The sequence below is a fragment of the Delphinapterus leucas genome, chromosome 3, assembly GCF_059928025.1.
Source record: "Delphinapterus leucas isolate spDelLeu-1000000601 "Yukka" chromosome 3, BTC_Dleu_Yukka2, whole genome shotgun sequence".
Lineage (NCBI taxonomy): Eukaryota > Metazoa > Chordata > Mammalia > Artiodactyla > Monodontidae > Delphinapterus > Delphinapterus leucas.
Genome location: NC_143131.1, coordinates 118,507,565 through 118,524,228, shown reverse-complemented (window position 1 = coordinate 118,524,228; position 16,664 = coordinate 118,507,565). Strand labels below are relative to the sequence as shown.

At 50.1% G+C, this 16,664-nt stretch overlaps 1 protein-coding gene across 1 annotated transcript in view; it reads right to left on the bottom strand.

Moving 5' to 3' along the window:
• Window positions 1-3,643: 3,643 nt before the first annotated feature.
• Window positions 3,644-16,664, bottom strand: part of SLC4A9 (solute carrier family 4 member 9) — a 25,216-nt gene continuing 12,195 nt past the window's right edge. Inside the window, 23 exon segments of the mRNA XM_089909378.1 lie at window positions 3,644-4,868; window positions 5,212-5,364; window positions 5,770-5,947; window positions 6,207-6,273; window positions 8,140-8,210; window positions 9,150-9,328; window positions 9,476-9,637; window positions 10,856-11,286; window position 11,462; window positions 11,500-11,558; window positions 12,829-13,085; window positions 13,249-13,382; window positions 13,557-13,722; window positions 13,886-14,002; window positions 14,368-14,522; window positions 14,880-14,954; window positions 14,956-14,968; window positions 15,226-15,383; window positions 15,534-15,589; window positions 16,025-16,072; window positions 16,075-16,122; window positions 16,408-16,512; window positions 16,515-16,640. Coding sequence (XP_089765504.1) covers window positions 4,815-4,868; window positions 5,212-5,364; window positions 5,770-5,947; window positions 6,207-6,273; window positions 8,140-8,210; window positions 9,150-9,328; window positions 9,476-9,637; window positions 10,856-11,286; window position 11,462; window positions 11,500-11,558; window positions 12,829-13,085; window positions 13,249-13,382; window positions 13,557-13,722; window positions 13,886-14,002; window positions 14,368-14,522; window positions 14,880-14,954; window positions 14,956-14,968; window positions 15,226-15,383; window positions 15,534-15,589; window positions 16,025-16,072; window positions 16,075-16,122; window positions 16,408-16,512; window positions 16,515-16,640 — 2,813 coding nt within the window. The 3' untranslated portion in view covers window positions 3,644-4,814.

The following is a 16,664-nucleotide window of genomic DNA, read 5'->3' as shown; positions in this document are numbered from 1 at the left end:
GCACACATGGAACATTTATAAAAACTGACCACACGCCAGGTCATAAAGTTAGCCTCACAAATGTCTAAATGCAGTTAAGTTAGAAATCCGTTATAAAAAGATAATTAAGGGGGAAAAACCATAAGTTCGGAAAATTTTTAAATGTACTTCTCAACAACTTGTGGGTCAAAGAGGAATTCATAGTAGAAATTAGAAAATACTTAGAAATAAATGGTAATGAGAATACTATATCAGAACTGTGGGATGCAGCTAAAGTGGTACTATGAAGGAAATCTATAGCAGTAGTGCTTACATCAGGAAATAACTAAGGCTCAAAATAATGAGCTAAGAACTTAGAAAATTAACAGAATAAACCTAAAGAAATGGAAGGAAATAATGAAGAGTAGAAATTAATGAAGTAAAAAAATATTTAATAGAGAAGATCAACAAAGCCAGAAGTTAATTATTTAAAAAGACTAATAGGGCTTCCCTGGTGGCTCAATGGTTAAGAATCCACCTGCCAATGCAGGGGACACAGGTTCAAGCCCTGGTCCAGGAAGATCCCACATGCCGCGGAGCAGCTAAGCCCGTGCGCCACAACTACTGAGCCTGTGCTCTAGAGCCCACAAGCCACAACTACTGAGCCCACGTGCCACATCTACTGAAGCCCACGCACTCTAGAACCCATGCTCCACAACAAGAGAAGCCACTGCAATGAGAAGCCCACGCACAGCAAACGAAGAGTAGCCCCTCCTCGCCACAACTAGAGAAAGCCCGTGCACATCAACGAAGACCCAATACAGCCAAAAATCATAAACAAAAATAAATAAATTTATTTTAAAAAAAGACTAATAAAATAGACTAACTTCTGGCAAGAGTAACCAGAACAAAAAAAGAGAGTGCAAATAATATTAAAAATGATAAGGGACTACAGCTAAATGTGCTACATATATTAAACAGATAAAGGTTTTAATAACTTTATGCCAATAAATATGAAAACTTAGATAAGATGAATAGATTCCTAGAAAAATACAATTCACCAAAACTGGCTAAAGAAGAAATAAAGAGCCTAAAAATCCTATATCCTGAACCTAAAATGGTGCTAAAAAAAATACAGCCTTTCCCAGAGCTGAGGCCATGGAGCTTATGATGAAGCTAACCATCAGAGGCTGGGTTGGGTCACACTGTGACCCGCATTCCAAAAAGTTGGTCAAGTTACAGATTTGTTTACTTCAAAGGTGCTGCCTATGTGATGAAGAGGAAGACTAGGACTCTTCAATTAAAAAAAATTACATTTAAGGGGGACTTCCCTGGCAGTCCAGTGGTTAAGACTCTGCACTCCCAATGCAGGGGGCATGGGTTCACTCCCTGGTTGGGGAACTAAGATTCTGCATGCCGCACGACATGCCCAGAAAAATAAATAAATAAATAAAAATTTTAAATTATATTTAAGAACTTGGTACTTCATATTTCCTTTCTCTTACTGATATAGATATCACTGTTTTAGTGTATTCCATCACCATTAAAAAAAACCACACAACTGATTTAGGCCCCCATTATTTAAATCCTTATTTGGGATCATTAATTTATATTAATAGACTGTGTACTGTCTTTTTCATTATGTACCTTCCCCAAAAGTTACTCTCAACTAGTGCTGCAAACTGTGAAGCAGATTTCTTAAATCATTTTGGGAAAGCGTGGCAAAAGAGACAGCAATTTTCATTTTTTAGGGTAGAGAGTATGATTTTCTCTTCTCACTGATGTTCACTGAATATTTAACAATCATCTGTTGCATTCATAACATTTCTGCATCATTTATTCAAACACTCTTTCTCAAAACATTTATTGAGCAAATGCTTTTTTGCCAGGGGCTGAAATAGCCATAATATTATAGAAAGAGGAGGCTCAAGTCTATAAAACAATTTTTCTTTTTTTAATTTTTGGCCACACTGCCATGCAGGATCTTAGCTCCCCGACCAGGGATGGAACCCATGTTCCCTTCAGTGGAAGCACGGAGTCTTAATCACTGGACCACCATGGAAGTCCCTATAAAACATTTAAGGGAGGAACTTCTCAAATTATTTGCCTATTAGTCACCACCTGTAAATTCTCCCCAGCCAACATAAAGCCAAAATTACCAAAATAATGCTGCTAAAACCTGCCCTGGACCAACTGAGATAAGATAAAGGTAACATTTTCAGTAATGGAAAGGCTGTGTGCTTTGGAATCACAGTTTATTGTTTATGGGACGTTTTGGATCTTCATGTTTTGGGGAAAAAATTGTAGGCTGTTAAATAATTCAATAAAAACCTTCATTTTGGGAATTCCATGGCAGTGCAGTGGTTAGGACTTGGCACTTCCACTGCTGGGAGCCAGGTTTCAATCCCTGGTCAGGGAACTAAGATCCTGCAAGCCAAGCGGCCAAAAAAGAAAAAAACAAAAATGAAACTTCATTTTACCTTTGTTAATTATAAATTAAACTTAACCTCAATTTTTTATATCCTAAAAATATATAGTCTATAATTTTTTAAAAAAATCTTATAACCATTAACAAATTTGAATGAACTTAACTTTCCTCAAAGCCAGCACCAGGTCCAGATGGCTTCAGCAGTGAATTCTTCTGAGTCAACAGTAAAACGGATAATTGAATTGTGGTATTGTCATACAGTGGAGTGCTAAACAGCAATGAAAATAAGCAAACTACAGCTGCATAGGTCCATATGAATAATTCTCAAAACAATGCTGAGTGAAAGAAGCAGAGAACTCATATACTGTGATTCTACTTATATAACATTCAAAAATAGGCAAAATAATAAATACATAAGTATACATAAACAGATGTTAAAACTATAAAGAAAAGCAAGAAAATAATTACCATAAAATTCAGATGTGTTTATGGGGAGTTAGGGGTGCAGTATGCGAGGAACATACAAAAGGATTTCTGAGGTACTAGGATACCTCTTAACCTGAGTGTTGGATACACAGGTGTTCTTTTTATTGTTACTCTTTAATTTCATTCCTAGGCATATACTCTGGAGAAATTCTTGCACTTGCAGAAGACATTTTATATACTCTTTTGTATATATGATATCTTTTTCAATTTATAAAGTTATTTATTCTATGCAAGAGGAATGTTGGATATGTATGTAGTACCGACATGGGGAAAACATCCAACACATATTAAGTATCAAGCATGTTATAGAACTCAATAAATCTGAACAATATACACTAAAATGTGAACACTGGCTACCTCTGGGATGATTTCCATTTCAAAATTATACATTCTGGAGTGTTCCAATATTTTGCAATAATCTTATTCACTTTTGTGGTCAAAAACTAAAGTTTATTTTTATATGTGTAAAAAAACTGTTTAAAATAGAGAAATACTTTTCTGGAAAGAGGGACTTTTTTTCCCTTTTGCAAACTGAAAAGAGTTCCCTGACAACACCCTGACTGTACAAAAGAGAATTTGTGAGGACAGAAGTTTCAAAATGGGAAGGGCTTCTAGACTTACGTTCCTTCAATGGGGTAAAGAGTGAATGGGGTCTGCTCAGTCCCTCTGGCTTACCAGACTTTCCCAACCACAAAGCAAACCTGCTTGTCCCCTGCCATTCTCCACCCCCGGCTCAGGAGGGTGAATGAGGTCTTGGCCAGCTGCCTTCCAGTCCTGCCCCAACGTTCCAGGTTCCCAGCCAACTGAGCATCTGGCAGTTAAGCCAAAGGCCAACAATGTCCTGACTTCCTGAGTAAATACCTGTGAACAGAGAGAAGACATAGTGGGGTCAGAGCAAGGACTACACAACAAGGCAAAGAACAGAGCCAAGACGTGATAGGGGATAAGGAGAGCTCAGGAGATCTTGTTCTGGGCCATCCCGTGATTTTCCCTGTCTCCCTCCAGCCCCCAGAATTTTCCATTGCAACTGGTGGGGACTCGGGCTCTTGGGCTTGGAGAGACATGGCGAGGTGGAGCCCCAAAGAGTTCATTTCATCAAGGGGGAAAAAATTCCAGGCTTTTGCAGGTACTGTACCCTTTGTCTAGAACGTTTTCCCTCCATCTTATCCTGGCTAGCTTCTGTTCATTCTTCAGATTTCAAATTATGGACCACTTCCTCTTGGAAGCCCTACCCAACTCCCACCACTGTACATTCACCACCCTCCAAGAAGAGATCGGAGGCCTCTCTGCTGCCACAGCCTCTCCCTCCATTAGCCAGCACTATCCCACTCTAACAGTTGTCTTTCCCACTGGAATTTTAACTTCCTGAGGTCAGGGACCATGACTGTCTTACCACTGTGTATCTCTAGTACCTGGATACTCCAAAAGTACTCAGAAAACGTTTTGATAAATGGATGAATAAAATGAAGGAAAGGCACAGAGGGCAAGTGACAAAGAATCTTTCCACTTGTCTGGAGTGTGGTTCTAAGCAGCCTATGGGAGGAGCCTCCAAGGCAAAGAAAGCTGCAGGAGGCTTTATCCTCCCTTCCTCTCCTCCCTACTCCTTCCCGTTCTTTTATCATTGTGCCCTCCCCTTCCCCACCTCCCATCCCTTCCAGTTTGGTGTGAGCTTGAGCTCCCTCTACTGGCCAGACTTCAGTGCCACAGGGAGCCAAGCCCATGAACCCTCGCTTGTTTCCTTCTTTCCTCTGGAGAGACTCTGCTACCCCCTCCCCCACTAGGGGGTTCAGGAGGGACTGGAGCATGTAGAGAAAACAGGGCTGTTCAGCACACTGGAGCTTTCCAAGGTCTGAGCCTGCACCTCCCCATCCTCAACACCAGGAGCATTTTCCTCACACCCTTACCTCACGCTCAGTTTCCTGGAGCCCCAACTCCATACCAGCTAATTCACAGAGATGTTGATTTCCGGAGCCTATGGCTGATACATCAGCTCTGACTATGGAACAGAGATCCCAAGATGAGTTGGGAACAGAAAGACAAAAGACTGAGACAGATAGCAGAGAAAAAGGAACCCAGAGAGTGAAAGGATATAAACCCACATTAAGACAAAGATCAGGACTTTGTCCCCAGGCCTTTCCACCCACCCTGGGCTCATATGAAGAAAAAATTTCCCTCGCTCCTTCAGTGTGCCTATGTTAATACAGAACAAAGAGGAATGATTGTGTTGATCAGATCTTCAGACTTAACAGAGATATTACACTTTAGGGGCAACTCCTGGAGAAGTCCTCTCTCCCACACCCCTGCCCTGTTCTCCTGAGAGGGCCCATCCTGGAGCTCACATCTTCATTGTCACTTCCACTGAATGAGTACTCTGGCTCCAGCCCCTTCTCAGTGATGCTTCTCTCCTCTGGCATCGGCTTATCCAGCCAGAGGAGTTCCTGTGGTGAGAAGACCCACTCCAATGCTTTTCGGACCCCCACCAGGTCTAGCAACTGCAGGGATAGAAACAAAGCCAAGGGTTGTCAGCAATAGCCATGTCTCTTAACTTCCTCAGTGAGTAAGAACAAAGCCAGAATCCACTTACATTATCACCTTACTGAGTAACAAAAGTGCCAGCCTTGCCTCTCCCAGGTCTTCAGTTTTCTTCTGGGCTTTATATCCCTACCTGTGGCTGATCAGCCCAAAGAGACTGGGAAAGGAATTGAACCAGGTATCCCAGGTCTAGCCCATCTGTAGTCGTCTCTTGGCCATCTTTCTTTGTCCTAGGATTCCCAACCAGGCAGAGCCAAGGCAAGTGACAGAGGGTAGATTCTTGCTCTCATTCAGGCCTTGGCCACCCTCTCAGGCTGAGTCTCCTGGGAGCCATCAGGACACCACCCAACTCTGCCCCGAGTAACCATGAGGAGGAAGATGATGGCTGCAGGGGTAGACTTGATTATCCAAAGCAGACCCAGGCAGGCAAGTTGGATGGCTGTGAAGAAGTGGACCCTCCTCAGAGGCACATGCCGCAAGAGCAGAAGGTCCGGCTGGTGCTTTGCTGGCATCAATAATAGCTGCACCCTCTTCGTGAACTGGGGGAACAAGAGGAGGAGGAAAGCAGTGTACTCAGGTAGCCTGGAGGGTGTCACTGTTAGCTAACCAAGCGCAGTGTTGGGAATGGTCAGAAGGCTCCCTTGGTCCCCTCCCCAACCACAGCGTGGCAGCAGAGTCCCTGTGGCCAGGAGAGGCAGGAAAAGAGGAGAGGAGGGGAATTGGCAAATGCAGGCAGGAGGTACCAGCGGGAAAGAAAAGGAGAAGAGTGGGGTTACTTGGTGATTTTAATGGACTCATCTGGATGCTGCTAATTGCTGTCACCCCCATGTATAGGAAGATGCCATAGAGCAGAGGCATTGGGATGAATTGGTAGAGAGAAGTGGAGAGCTGGCAAAGTAGTTCACCTCTGCCAGCTGCCCAGATACCCACCCCCCCAGGCTCCAACCCCAGCATCCAGCCTCCAGCATGTAAGCTACACACTTTGTATTGCCTGCTTTCATTGAAGCTTCACATCAATCAGATGGAGTAAATTCTATAATTTTCTCCATTTTACAGATCAAGAAATTGGATTTCAGAGAGGCTAAGTAACTTGCCCATTACCTCTCTTACCACTCTTCTCTCTCACATTCCTCTCTGCTCTCTCTGTTCCTGCTATACTGGCCCCCTTTCCTTTCCTCAGTTTGTCCAAATTTACTTCTACCCCTTGCAAGGCCTTTTGCTTTGCTATTCCCTCCACTTATGTTTCTCTTTTTTTCCCCCCGACCAGGGATTAAACCTGGACTGCCAGAGAATTCCCTATTCCCTCCACCTAAAATGCTCTTCCCTGACATCCCTCTCACTACTCACGCTTCTCACTACTCATGTCATGACACCCCAGAAACCAGCCAATCTAAAGTAGACCCCTGGGGACTTCCCTGGTGGCTGAGTGTTTAAGAATCCACCTGCCAATGCAGGGGACATGGGTTCGAGCCCTGGTCCGGGAAGATCCCACATGCCACAGAGCAACTAAGCCTGTGTGCCACAACTACTGAGCCTGCACTCTAGAGCCCGCGAGCCACAACTACGGAGCCCATGTGCCACAACTACTGAAGCCCGTGTGCCTAGAGCCCGTGCTCTGCAAAAAGAGAAGCCACCGCAATGAGAAGCCCACATACCACAATGAAGAGTAGCCTCTGCTCGCCGCAACTAGAGAAAGCCTGCACGCAGCAACGAAGACCCAATGCAGCCAAAAATAAATAAATAAATTTATAAATAAATAAAGTAGACCCCTAGTGCTCTTAATCACCTTACCCTCTTTTATTTTTCGTAGAAGTTATCACTATCTGAAATTATCCTAGTTTATAGCTTTGTTTTTATCTGTCTCCTCTCACCAGAATGCAAGATATGGATGATCTGTTTTGATCACCGCTATATCCCCAGTCCCTGGAACAGTGCTTGGCACATGGCTTATGCTCGGTAAAAATCTGCTGAATGAGAGTCACCTAGTTAGTCAGCGGCTGATCCGGTCCATCTGGCTCTTTCAACTACCCTCCTCTCACCCAGCCTCCGTGACCTTTCCCTCCGCTAACCTCTTGCCGTCCTGCCTGTGAATTTGTGTAACCATTCTCCACATCCTCCTTGACTGCTTTGCTGTCTTGGCTTGTTGAACCTTTCTGCTGTTACTTGTTGCTTAATTTTTATTCATGTGTGTGTGTTGCTGACAGGGGCTTGGTTCCATATTCTTCTTCAGTATTACTCCCCTGCCCACCCCCTTCTCCCAGGTGCCTCGCAGAGCCTTGCACACGGTAGGTGTTTATAAACATCTGGTGAGGGAGAAGTGAAGGGGTTTTGCCTCAAAGTTTTTCTGGGTTGTGATGATCACACTCTTAGTCTAAGGCTCATTGAGAGTCTGGAGCAAGGGTAGTGCTTGGGCCCTGGGGATGGTGGCATGTCTGCACCCTGCTCCACTGGGTAGAAAGCCTACTGGGTCAGAGTTTGGGTTCTCAGATAGATCTGAGAAACTAGGTCTCTTGGTGGTCTCTTGCAAGCTCCTTAACCTCTTTAACCTTCAGGTTCCTCGTTTTTAAAGTGCATATGCCTCTCAGCGGTAATGTGAGGATTAAATGAGACTATGTATGGAGAAAACTTAACACAGTGCCCAGCATGTGGTAAATGTTCAGCCAATGTCAGTTCTTCCTATAGTTATTATTATTACTGCCCTGCCCCCGATGCTGGCTTGTCTGACTAAGGTGCCTTGAGTATAGGTGCCAGGAAGATGGAGATTCTTGTGAGGATGAACACCGCCAGGCCCGTCGGCCTCTGCTCTCTGTGGGGAAAGGAGGAGTTAGCTAGGGTCTGGGAGAGCCCCTGGGGTGCCCAGGCTGGGCACGCTGGCCAAACATCGCAACAGACCCTGGCAGGAGGGAAGCGGAGGGATCCCCCGACAGTAACCTGGCAGGGAGGGGACCTTAGCTTGGTGTGAAAAGTTGGCAGAGAGGAAGGGACAGGTCACTTCAATACGGGGGTCCCAGTCCTCTTCAGCAGCTCAAGCTCAGGGCTGCTCTTTGTTTTTATCTTTTATTTTGATGGAAAATTAGCGATTTTTATACTAACATAAACACTTCTACTTCATAATTTGCAAAGTTGATTTCACATACTTTCGACAGTTAGACTGTGTTTCCAACAAAATTGTTTTTGTGATGGTTACTTTGTAATATCAATGAGGTGCTTCTACACTGAGTGGGGATTATTAGGTAGCACCTCATCCTTGCTCAGCCCTGGCTGCCTCCACACTCATATCCATGATGCTCCTCTGGAGGCCCCTCCCAGTCTCATGGCTGAAGGAGGAGAGGGGAAGACCTGACTCACCCAGCTCAGAGCCCAGAACCCACCCATTCACCCCACACCAGCGCTCATGGGGCAGTGAGAGAGCCCTCTGGAGTCACCAGCTTACATTTTTTTTTCTTTTTTTTTGCCATATGCAGGCATCTCACTGCTGTGGCCTCTCCCGTTGAGGAGCACAGGCTCCCGACGCACAGGCTCAGTGGCCATGGCGCACGGGCCCAGCCGCTCCGCGGCATGTGGGATCTTCCCGGACCGGGGCACGAACCCGTGTCCCCTGCATCGGCAGGCGGACTCTAAACCACTGCGCCACCAGGGAAGCCCACCCGCTTACAATTTAAGCTGCCCAAATAACTCTGCCCTGTACCCAATACCCCACCTTGCTGCCCACGTCTCATTCCAGCCCCCTGAATACTGGCCTCACCTGATGCCCAGGAAGCTGGGAGCCTCCCCTGGGGCACAGGCTCTGCTCTCTCTCCAAAGACTGTCCATGTGGGCCAGGGAGATGACAGTGGCTGAGACATACCAGGGCAGCCCAAGAGCTGATGTAAGCAGCATCAGCACGGACACACAGAGGAGGTCCAGGTGGAAGCCAGCTCCCTTCTGCAGATAGCGGTGGGGCAATGAGGATGAAGCTAGCCCAGATCTGGGCCCTCTGTCTTCTGGGGTGGGAAAGGGGGAGCCTGGACCCCACCCTGGAGCTCCTGTCCCTTGGGCTAGGGACCTAGGGTCTTACCCAGCAGTCCTTACCCGCAGTCTATATTCGGTGCAGTTGAGGATGACCCCTGTGATCTGCTGGTCCATGAAGATGAGGATAGACAATAGCAGGGCAGGCAGGGCGGCTGCCACACTCAGCCACCAGGGGTTGGCTCCAAAAGGTAACACTAGCCAGCCATGTCCAGGGAGTGTGGGCTAGGGAAGGGCAGTCCGTGGACAGGTTGGAGAAGGTATCTCATGAGCACCTCACCTGCACACTCCAGCCTTGGCACTCTTCCACAACTCCCCCCCTCATCCTCCTCCCCCCCTCCCCGCATGCTCTAAGACACTGAATGCTAGGTGGGAGCAGTCTGTATGTGCACAGCTGGTTCAAAGCATCCCAGTGCAAGGATGGCAGAGGGCAGAAGGAGGGGGACCAGCCTAGGGGTTGGGCTGGAGCTAGGGGCTTTGGACTTTGGTTCTCAGGGTCCTTCCCTCCCTGTAAGAGGAGGAGGTGGTGGAAGAGGCCCGCCCACACTTCTTGATGTACAGAGAGCTTCTCCCTAGGCACCCCGCACCCCCATCCAGCGCTGGGCAACTCAGGTTCACACCTGCCTAGATCTGGGGCAGGGGCAGGGCTGGGTGTGTCTGAGTCTGCTCTGATTACAAGCGTCTGGTGCGGGGGAGGGCCCCAGTTGCTGCCTTGGGTTCTGAGCCCCTGAGGCTGCCTCAGTTGGAGCCCCCGTGCTCTCCTGCCGTGAGGGAAGCTGGAGGGGAGGTCTCCAAATGCACAGGCAAAGTTTAGGTGCTAAGTCAGTGCTGAACCTTGTCCTGTGTACTGTCATGCCCTGGGCAGGGAGCTCCAGCTTTACTGGATCAGAGCAGGCAATCGTGGGTGCCAAGAAGAGTTTGGGGAGTAGTGTAGTGGGTAGGGCCATGCCAAGAGTAGGGAGAACATGTAACAACGATAGCTAGCATTTATTGAGGTCTTGGTATGTGCCAGTCCCAGAAATGTGATAGTGCTATGCACTATGATCTTCTGTGAATCTCAAAACAACCTATGAGGTAGAAACTATGGTAGTTTATTATTTCCATTTTATAGATGAAGAAATTGAGGCTCAGAATGCGGGTTAACTTCCCTAAGTCACACAGCTAGGAAGTGACAGAAGTGCAACTCAGACGTAGGGCTGGCTGACCAGACCCATTCTTTTAACCCCTTACCTATAATAGTAGCTACCTATTCTGTGCTTGCTATGTGTCTGGCACACGATGTGTCCTCGCAACAACTCTGTGAGACCATTATTATACTATTTCTATTTTATGAGTGAGAAAACAGAAGACTAGAGAAGAAGTATGGGATCTATTCATCTTCCTCCTCTAGGGTCCTTTCTGTTGGCCCTGCCTTGCCCTCTGCCCTCCACTCCCAGCTCTCACCTTGAACTCTCTGGGCACCGTGAGCTTCGGCGTGGGTAGGCCCAGGAAAGCATCGAGGCCACAGCCCAGCAGGATGGCCAGGACTGAGAAGAAGTCACCCAGCATGTTGCACACCTGGCCACCCAGCAGACACTCAATCAGGTTCAGGCCACCATCCCCTTCCTTCTGCCCCCTTTCCCATTTGCAGACAGGGCCCGAGGCCAAGAGCCAGTTCTCTCCCACAGAAAGAGAGGTGACACTCACCATGGAGGGGAAGAAGCGGCTGGTCTTTACGTGCTTGAGGGCCATGGCAAAGAGGAAGGAAGTAACGAAGAAGAGAATGGAGAAGAAGGCAATGTCTGGGACTGTATGACAGCCAGGCCCATGAGGATGGCCTGCCTGCCGGGCACACTCAGGTGGGGACAGCAAGGATGCATTGACCAGGCCTAGGTCTTGTGTGGAGAGGTGGTCCTGGATGGGGTCATGGGCAGTGAAATAAACGCCCACTGGTGTCCACTGAGACTGAGTACACAAGATAGGAGATCTGCAACCAGAGCAAATGGCTGGGCCTCAGTGACCTATGAGGGGTGGGAAGAGCCTGGAACTACTGACTTCTTTGGTCTCCACCCTTTCTTTCCTGGGCCCTCCCAGGAACAGGCCCTCACCACGCTGAAGATGTCATCTCTGTCTTTTGGCTTTGTGCTTGTCCACTGAGACTCATTTCCTGGAAGGAGAGAAGAAATCAGGTGGGGACTTCCCTGGTGGCACAATGGTTAAGAATCTGCCTGCCAGTGCAGGGGACCCAGGTTTGATCCCTGGTCTGGGAAGATCCCACATGCCGTGGAGCAACTAAGCCCATGCGCCACAACTACTGAAACTGCGCTCTAGAGCCTGCGAGCCACAACTACTGAGCCCGCAAGCCACAACTACTGAGCCCGTGAGCCACAACTACTGAAGCCTGCGTGCCTAGAGCCCATGCTCCACAACAAGAGAAGCCACCGCAATGAGAAGCCCACACACCGCAACAAAGAGCAGCCCCCGCTCGCCGCAACTAGAGAAAGCCCGCGTGCAGCAACGAAGACCCAACGCAGCCAAAAATAAATAAAAAATAAATAAAATAAATACATTTATTAAAAAAAATAAAAAAAGAATTCAGATGATTTTTCCTCCCCTGGAACCTTCTCTAGCCCAAATCAGGAGCCTAATTTCACTGGTCCAGCTGAACCAGACAGTTCTTAGTTCTGACTCATCTGTCTGCTGACTCCGATCACTACCAAGTCTGTCCTCAGGAAATTGCCTCATGCCCTTGTCGCTTCAAATTCCCTACCTATCTGTAACCCAGGTGCCCGGCACAGGGCAGACACCCAACAAATGGATGAGCACACAAATCTGTGTGTTTCCACTGGGGCCAGAATTAGTCTTGTTCATGCCTAGTACAGAGTCTGGAACTCTTGAGAGGACACGTCTTCCTCAATCCTGGTCCATGTGGAGGGAAATGTGCAAGTGTAACACTCCAAGCTCCTCTCCACCCAGTCAGTAACTTGGCCCAGGAGAAGAGCAGTGATTTATTTGATTGGTGAGTTTGGGAGAAGAAGCTGGGCATGCCTGGCCCTGCCCCTTCTTCTCCCTCTCTGGGGAGTAAGCTGCCTGCACCCTGCATGCATTTAGCTCTGCTCCTCTAGGGTGAGACAGTCCCTGTCCAGTGCAACCATGACTGGGTGGGTAAGTTGATCCAATTTTGGTTTCATCATTAGGAAGCCCATACACCCATAGATACAACAATGTTCTTCTCTCAGCACTGGCAGAAATAAAGATATTGGGTCTGCTCTGTTGACTTATTTTTCATCTGACTCAGAACCAGAATAGGGAAGAGTGCTGCTGGTTACTGGGTAAGTACTCAGCATTTTGCTGAACTTAACTAAGGGGGACAGTACGGGGACAACCCTTCCTGCATCCTCCCTTATTTTGCCAAGCTCCCTATTTTCCTCGCCCACCTCCTGCGTCTGTGTACTGGCAGCCATAGGCAGGAGAGCCAGGTCTCTGGATGGGATAGGCATGGGTCAAGGTCAGCATTTTGCCCATGGCATCATAAATGAAGACGAGGCTGATAAGAGCACAGAAGCCTTCCTCGGTGAAGCGGGTAAAGTAGCGCACCAGCACGCTGGGCTCCGTGGCCACCAGCACCAGGCAGAAGGTGGCCACCCAGATGCCCACCCAGAGGCAGAAGGGCAGGTAGTCCAGGCTGTGATCTCTGGGGCATGAGAGACAGGCAGGGCTTGGAAGTGCCCATTCTGCTCCCAACCTAATCCAGGTCAGGTGCCCCTGGAGCCAGTTTCCACCCTCCCCTATTGACCCAGCTGAGACCAGGCTGAGGGTGTGCTAGTGGGTCAGGTGAGGTGGGGGAGTTCTCCTACCTGCTGAAGGAGAAGAGCAGGTGTTCAAAGACTAGCACTGGCCCGGTGCTGCTGAGGATGGTGAGGGGCTGGCCGGCCATCAGGCAGAAGGCAGCTCCAGTCAGTGCCGTGCCCAGGAAGCTTTCCAGCACCCCCTAGAAGCCAGCAGTGGGCCCTGTCAGCACAGGACCCTGGATTCCTCAGCCCAGGAACCCAAGCTTCCGAGGAGTCTCCTCAGCCCAGCCATAGACCCAGAGGAGGGGGAAGGGCATGGCTGGTGGAACACCAAAGCTATGCCTACTCCCCACACGCCCACCTCCGCCCCCCACCTGAGCACCGTCGGTGGCTTCTCCCAGCAGACCCCCGAAAGTGATGGCGTTAGTGACGGTAACCAGGTAAATGTAGAGCACGGCCGAGAAGCACTGGGGGTGCAGGGCGTCCAAGAAGTCTTTGGGGTACCACGAGGCCTTCTGGCGCACGTCCTGGACAAGGAGCCTCCCGCCCGTGGGTCATCAGTGATCCAGGTTCCCGCATCCCACGTCCCTTGGGCCAGGTGAGCCTCCCCCGCCCCCCCACAGTGAGCGCACACCTCGGGGCCCGTGTGACTCCTCTCCCCGCCCAGGACAGCTTCCCTCGCTCCCACCCCAGCTCTACTCACCTGCCAGTCCGCCGCAACTCCGGGCTGGCCGCGTGCAGCCCGCGGCCATGCCTGTCCTCAACCGGGGTCCTTCGCCGGGCAGAGGGACTCTTGGGCTTCCACAGTTGCGAGGGGAGCCTGAGGACAAGGGGAACCCGAGTTGGCTGAGGATCCCCGATCAGACCACAACTCGGCGCCGGAGTTCGCGACACCCTGCCCCCTGGCGGCGGCTCGTGTCTCTGCTGGCTGGGGGCGCGGCTCTGACCGCGGAGACCTGGGCCTCATTTCAACAAGGTCCAGATCACATTCTGACCTTCTAACAAGAGTGAAAGCCAGGATCCGGCAGGGGAAGGTTCAAGGTCTCACAGCGACAGAGTGGTCCAGCAGAACTCAGGTCTGCTCCTTTCCTGTCCCCTCCCCTACCCCACTGCCCCTCCTCAACAGTGGATCTGGACCCAAGGCCTTTGGGGAAGGATCTCTATGGCATGATGACCCCCAGATACCTTTTGTGCTCAGAAGGCAGACATTTAGGCGGGGAAATCTGAGCTGTTGGGTCCCATCGACCTAGAGGGAGCACTGTCACCTCCTCTAGGAAAGCATCCAGGGCTGCCAGAAGGTCATGAAAGTTGGTGGCCCACCGAACTGACCCCTGGAATTGCTGGGGATAGGGGCACAGAGGGGCACTAAATACAGATCTGCACCCTTACATGCATTTTCACAGTTTCAAAACTAGACACAAGTCACATAGGCAGACGAGTCATTCAAGCATTTATTCATGCATGCATGCATTCAATGAGTATCTGTGGGTGCCTCCTGTGTGCCAGCCCTGTGCTAGGTAAGGGGTGGAGGTGTGGTGGTAGCCAAGGGAACTTCAGTCCTCATACTCACAGACATGAAGCCACACTCTGCTTCACTGCTGTACTGATCACACGTAGAGAGTCCATATACTCACGGACACAAGCGCGCACACACGTATACACACACAGAGAGACACACACGTGCCTGCCCAGCTCACCGGGTCACTGAGGAGGATGGCCACTGCCTGGCCCATCTCATGGTGGCCCCTTCCCTGTGTGGGAGGGCCAAGGAGGAAGGCAGAAAAACCTGAGGAAGGAACCAGGTCCCAGAGAGAGAGTCAGAGGCTGCTATCTCACAGGGCCGCCCTTGCTTCTGACCTCACTACCAACCCCCTATACACACTCCTGAGCACACCTTCTTTGCAGCGCTGACTGCCACCCCTCCCTGAGTACCAGTCCCCATCCCCACCCCCAGAGAACTGGACCCAAAAATCTCCTAATCCCCTCGCAGGTAAAGGCCTTCTCTGGGCTCCAGGATATCCAACCCCCACTCAGCAGCCTCACCTGCTGGGGAGGGGCACCTCAGTAAGGGGCCCCAGAACCACTGGATCCCGCAGTCGCACAAAGACCCCCACTGGCTGTTCCAAGAAGCCGAGCTCTCTTGCCAGCACAGCCCCTGCTTCAGCCCCTGGTGGGAGCTTCTGTCTCAGAGGGTTCTGATACTGGGTTGGGGTTCAAGGAGACAGAGGATGAAAGGTTATTCAGGGAAGGGGATGTTGGCAGGATCTTGACTGAGGAGGAGTCCAGTGGAGGGTGGACCTCTGTTAATCCCTAACTCCTCTCCCAGCCCTGCCCAAGGAAGTGCCACAAACCTGTTCCTTCAGGGGGGCTTCCTCCTCGTAAGAAGCCTCTCTTGGACGAGCAGATCCTACAAAACAGGATTATGCGGTGATTACGAGCACAGGCTTTTGGGGTGGATCTACCAGGGCTCCCTGACCAGCTTTGCCAAGTTGTGAAAACTGGAGCACAACTTTCCCCTCTGCTTCTCAGTTTTCTCATCACTAAAATGGGGATAATTGTGGTATTACCTCCCAGGGTGGTTGTGAAGATTAAGTAAGATACTGTGCGTGGACCTCTGGCACAGTGCCTACCAAGACCATCCCTTCACAGAGCTCTGGCTGTGGTGATTCTAGCCCCTCCATTCTTCTCCCCTCACTACTACCCCAGCTTCTTCTCACTCATGAGTCCTGGGTTGAGGTCCAAGCTGAGGTTAGGCCACTCTTGGTCCAGGAAGGTGCAGGGGAGATCTGGGACCCTCCCACCCCAGGGTTTTTGGTCTTGGGCCCAGGGAGGGGCCTCTCACCTCAGCAGGGGCTGGTGCCTGTGGTCTGGATGAGGTGTGGGGGTCTCTCAGCTGCCCTCTCAGCTCTGGGCTCAGCGACTCCACTCTGGTCACCTGCTCTGGAGAACAGAGGTGGGGCTCCCACCCTTTCCTGCGAACTCCCTGCCCCTGAACTCTCCCCTTTGCCCTCTGCTCGGGTCCCTTTCCCTTCTGAGAGTCTAGGGAACGCAGCGGCCAGTGAACTTTCTCTTCACTCTGCATTTCTATCTCTCCCCTGTGACGGGGATGGGTAATCCCCCAGGGTGGGGCGGGGTGGGCTCTGGAGAATTCCAAAACTTTGTGGGGGAAATCTTATAGAAATGGCATGGATGCCCAGGCCCTCCCAGCAAAGGGTCGCAGCATACCCACGAGCTCCAGGAGGCTCTGAGCTGGACAGTCCAGCAGGACAAGGCCCTCGGCCATCAGGCTGCAGAGCTTCTGGAGGCTGGGCAGTGCCACGGTGGGCACGGGGGGGCGCTCCACCTGCCTGCACCCACTTCCAACTTCTCCTCAAACAGCACCCACCTGTGGTGAAGAGGGGCAGACAATGTTACTGAGGGCATCTCTCCCAGGTTCAGGAGTGGGGACACAGGAGAGCCAGGGAAAGTGAGACAGTGGGGAA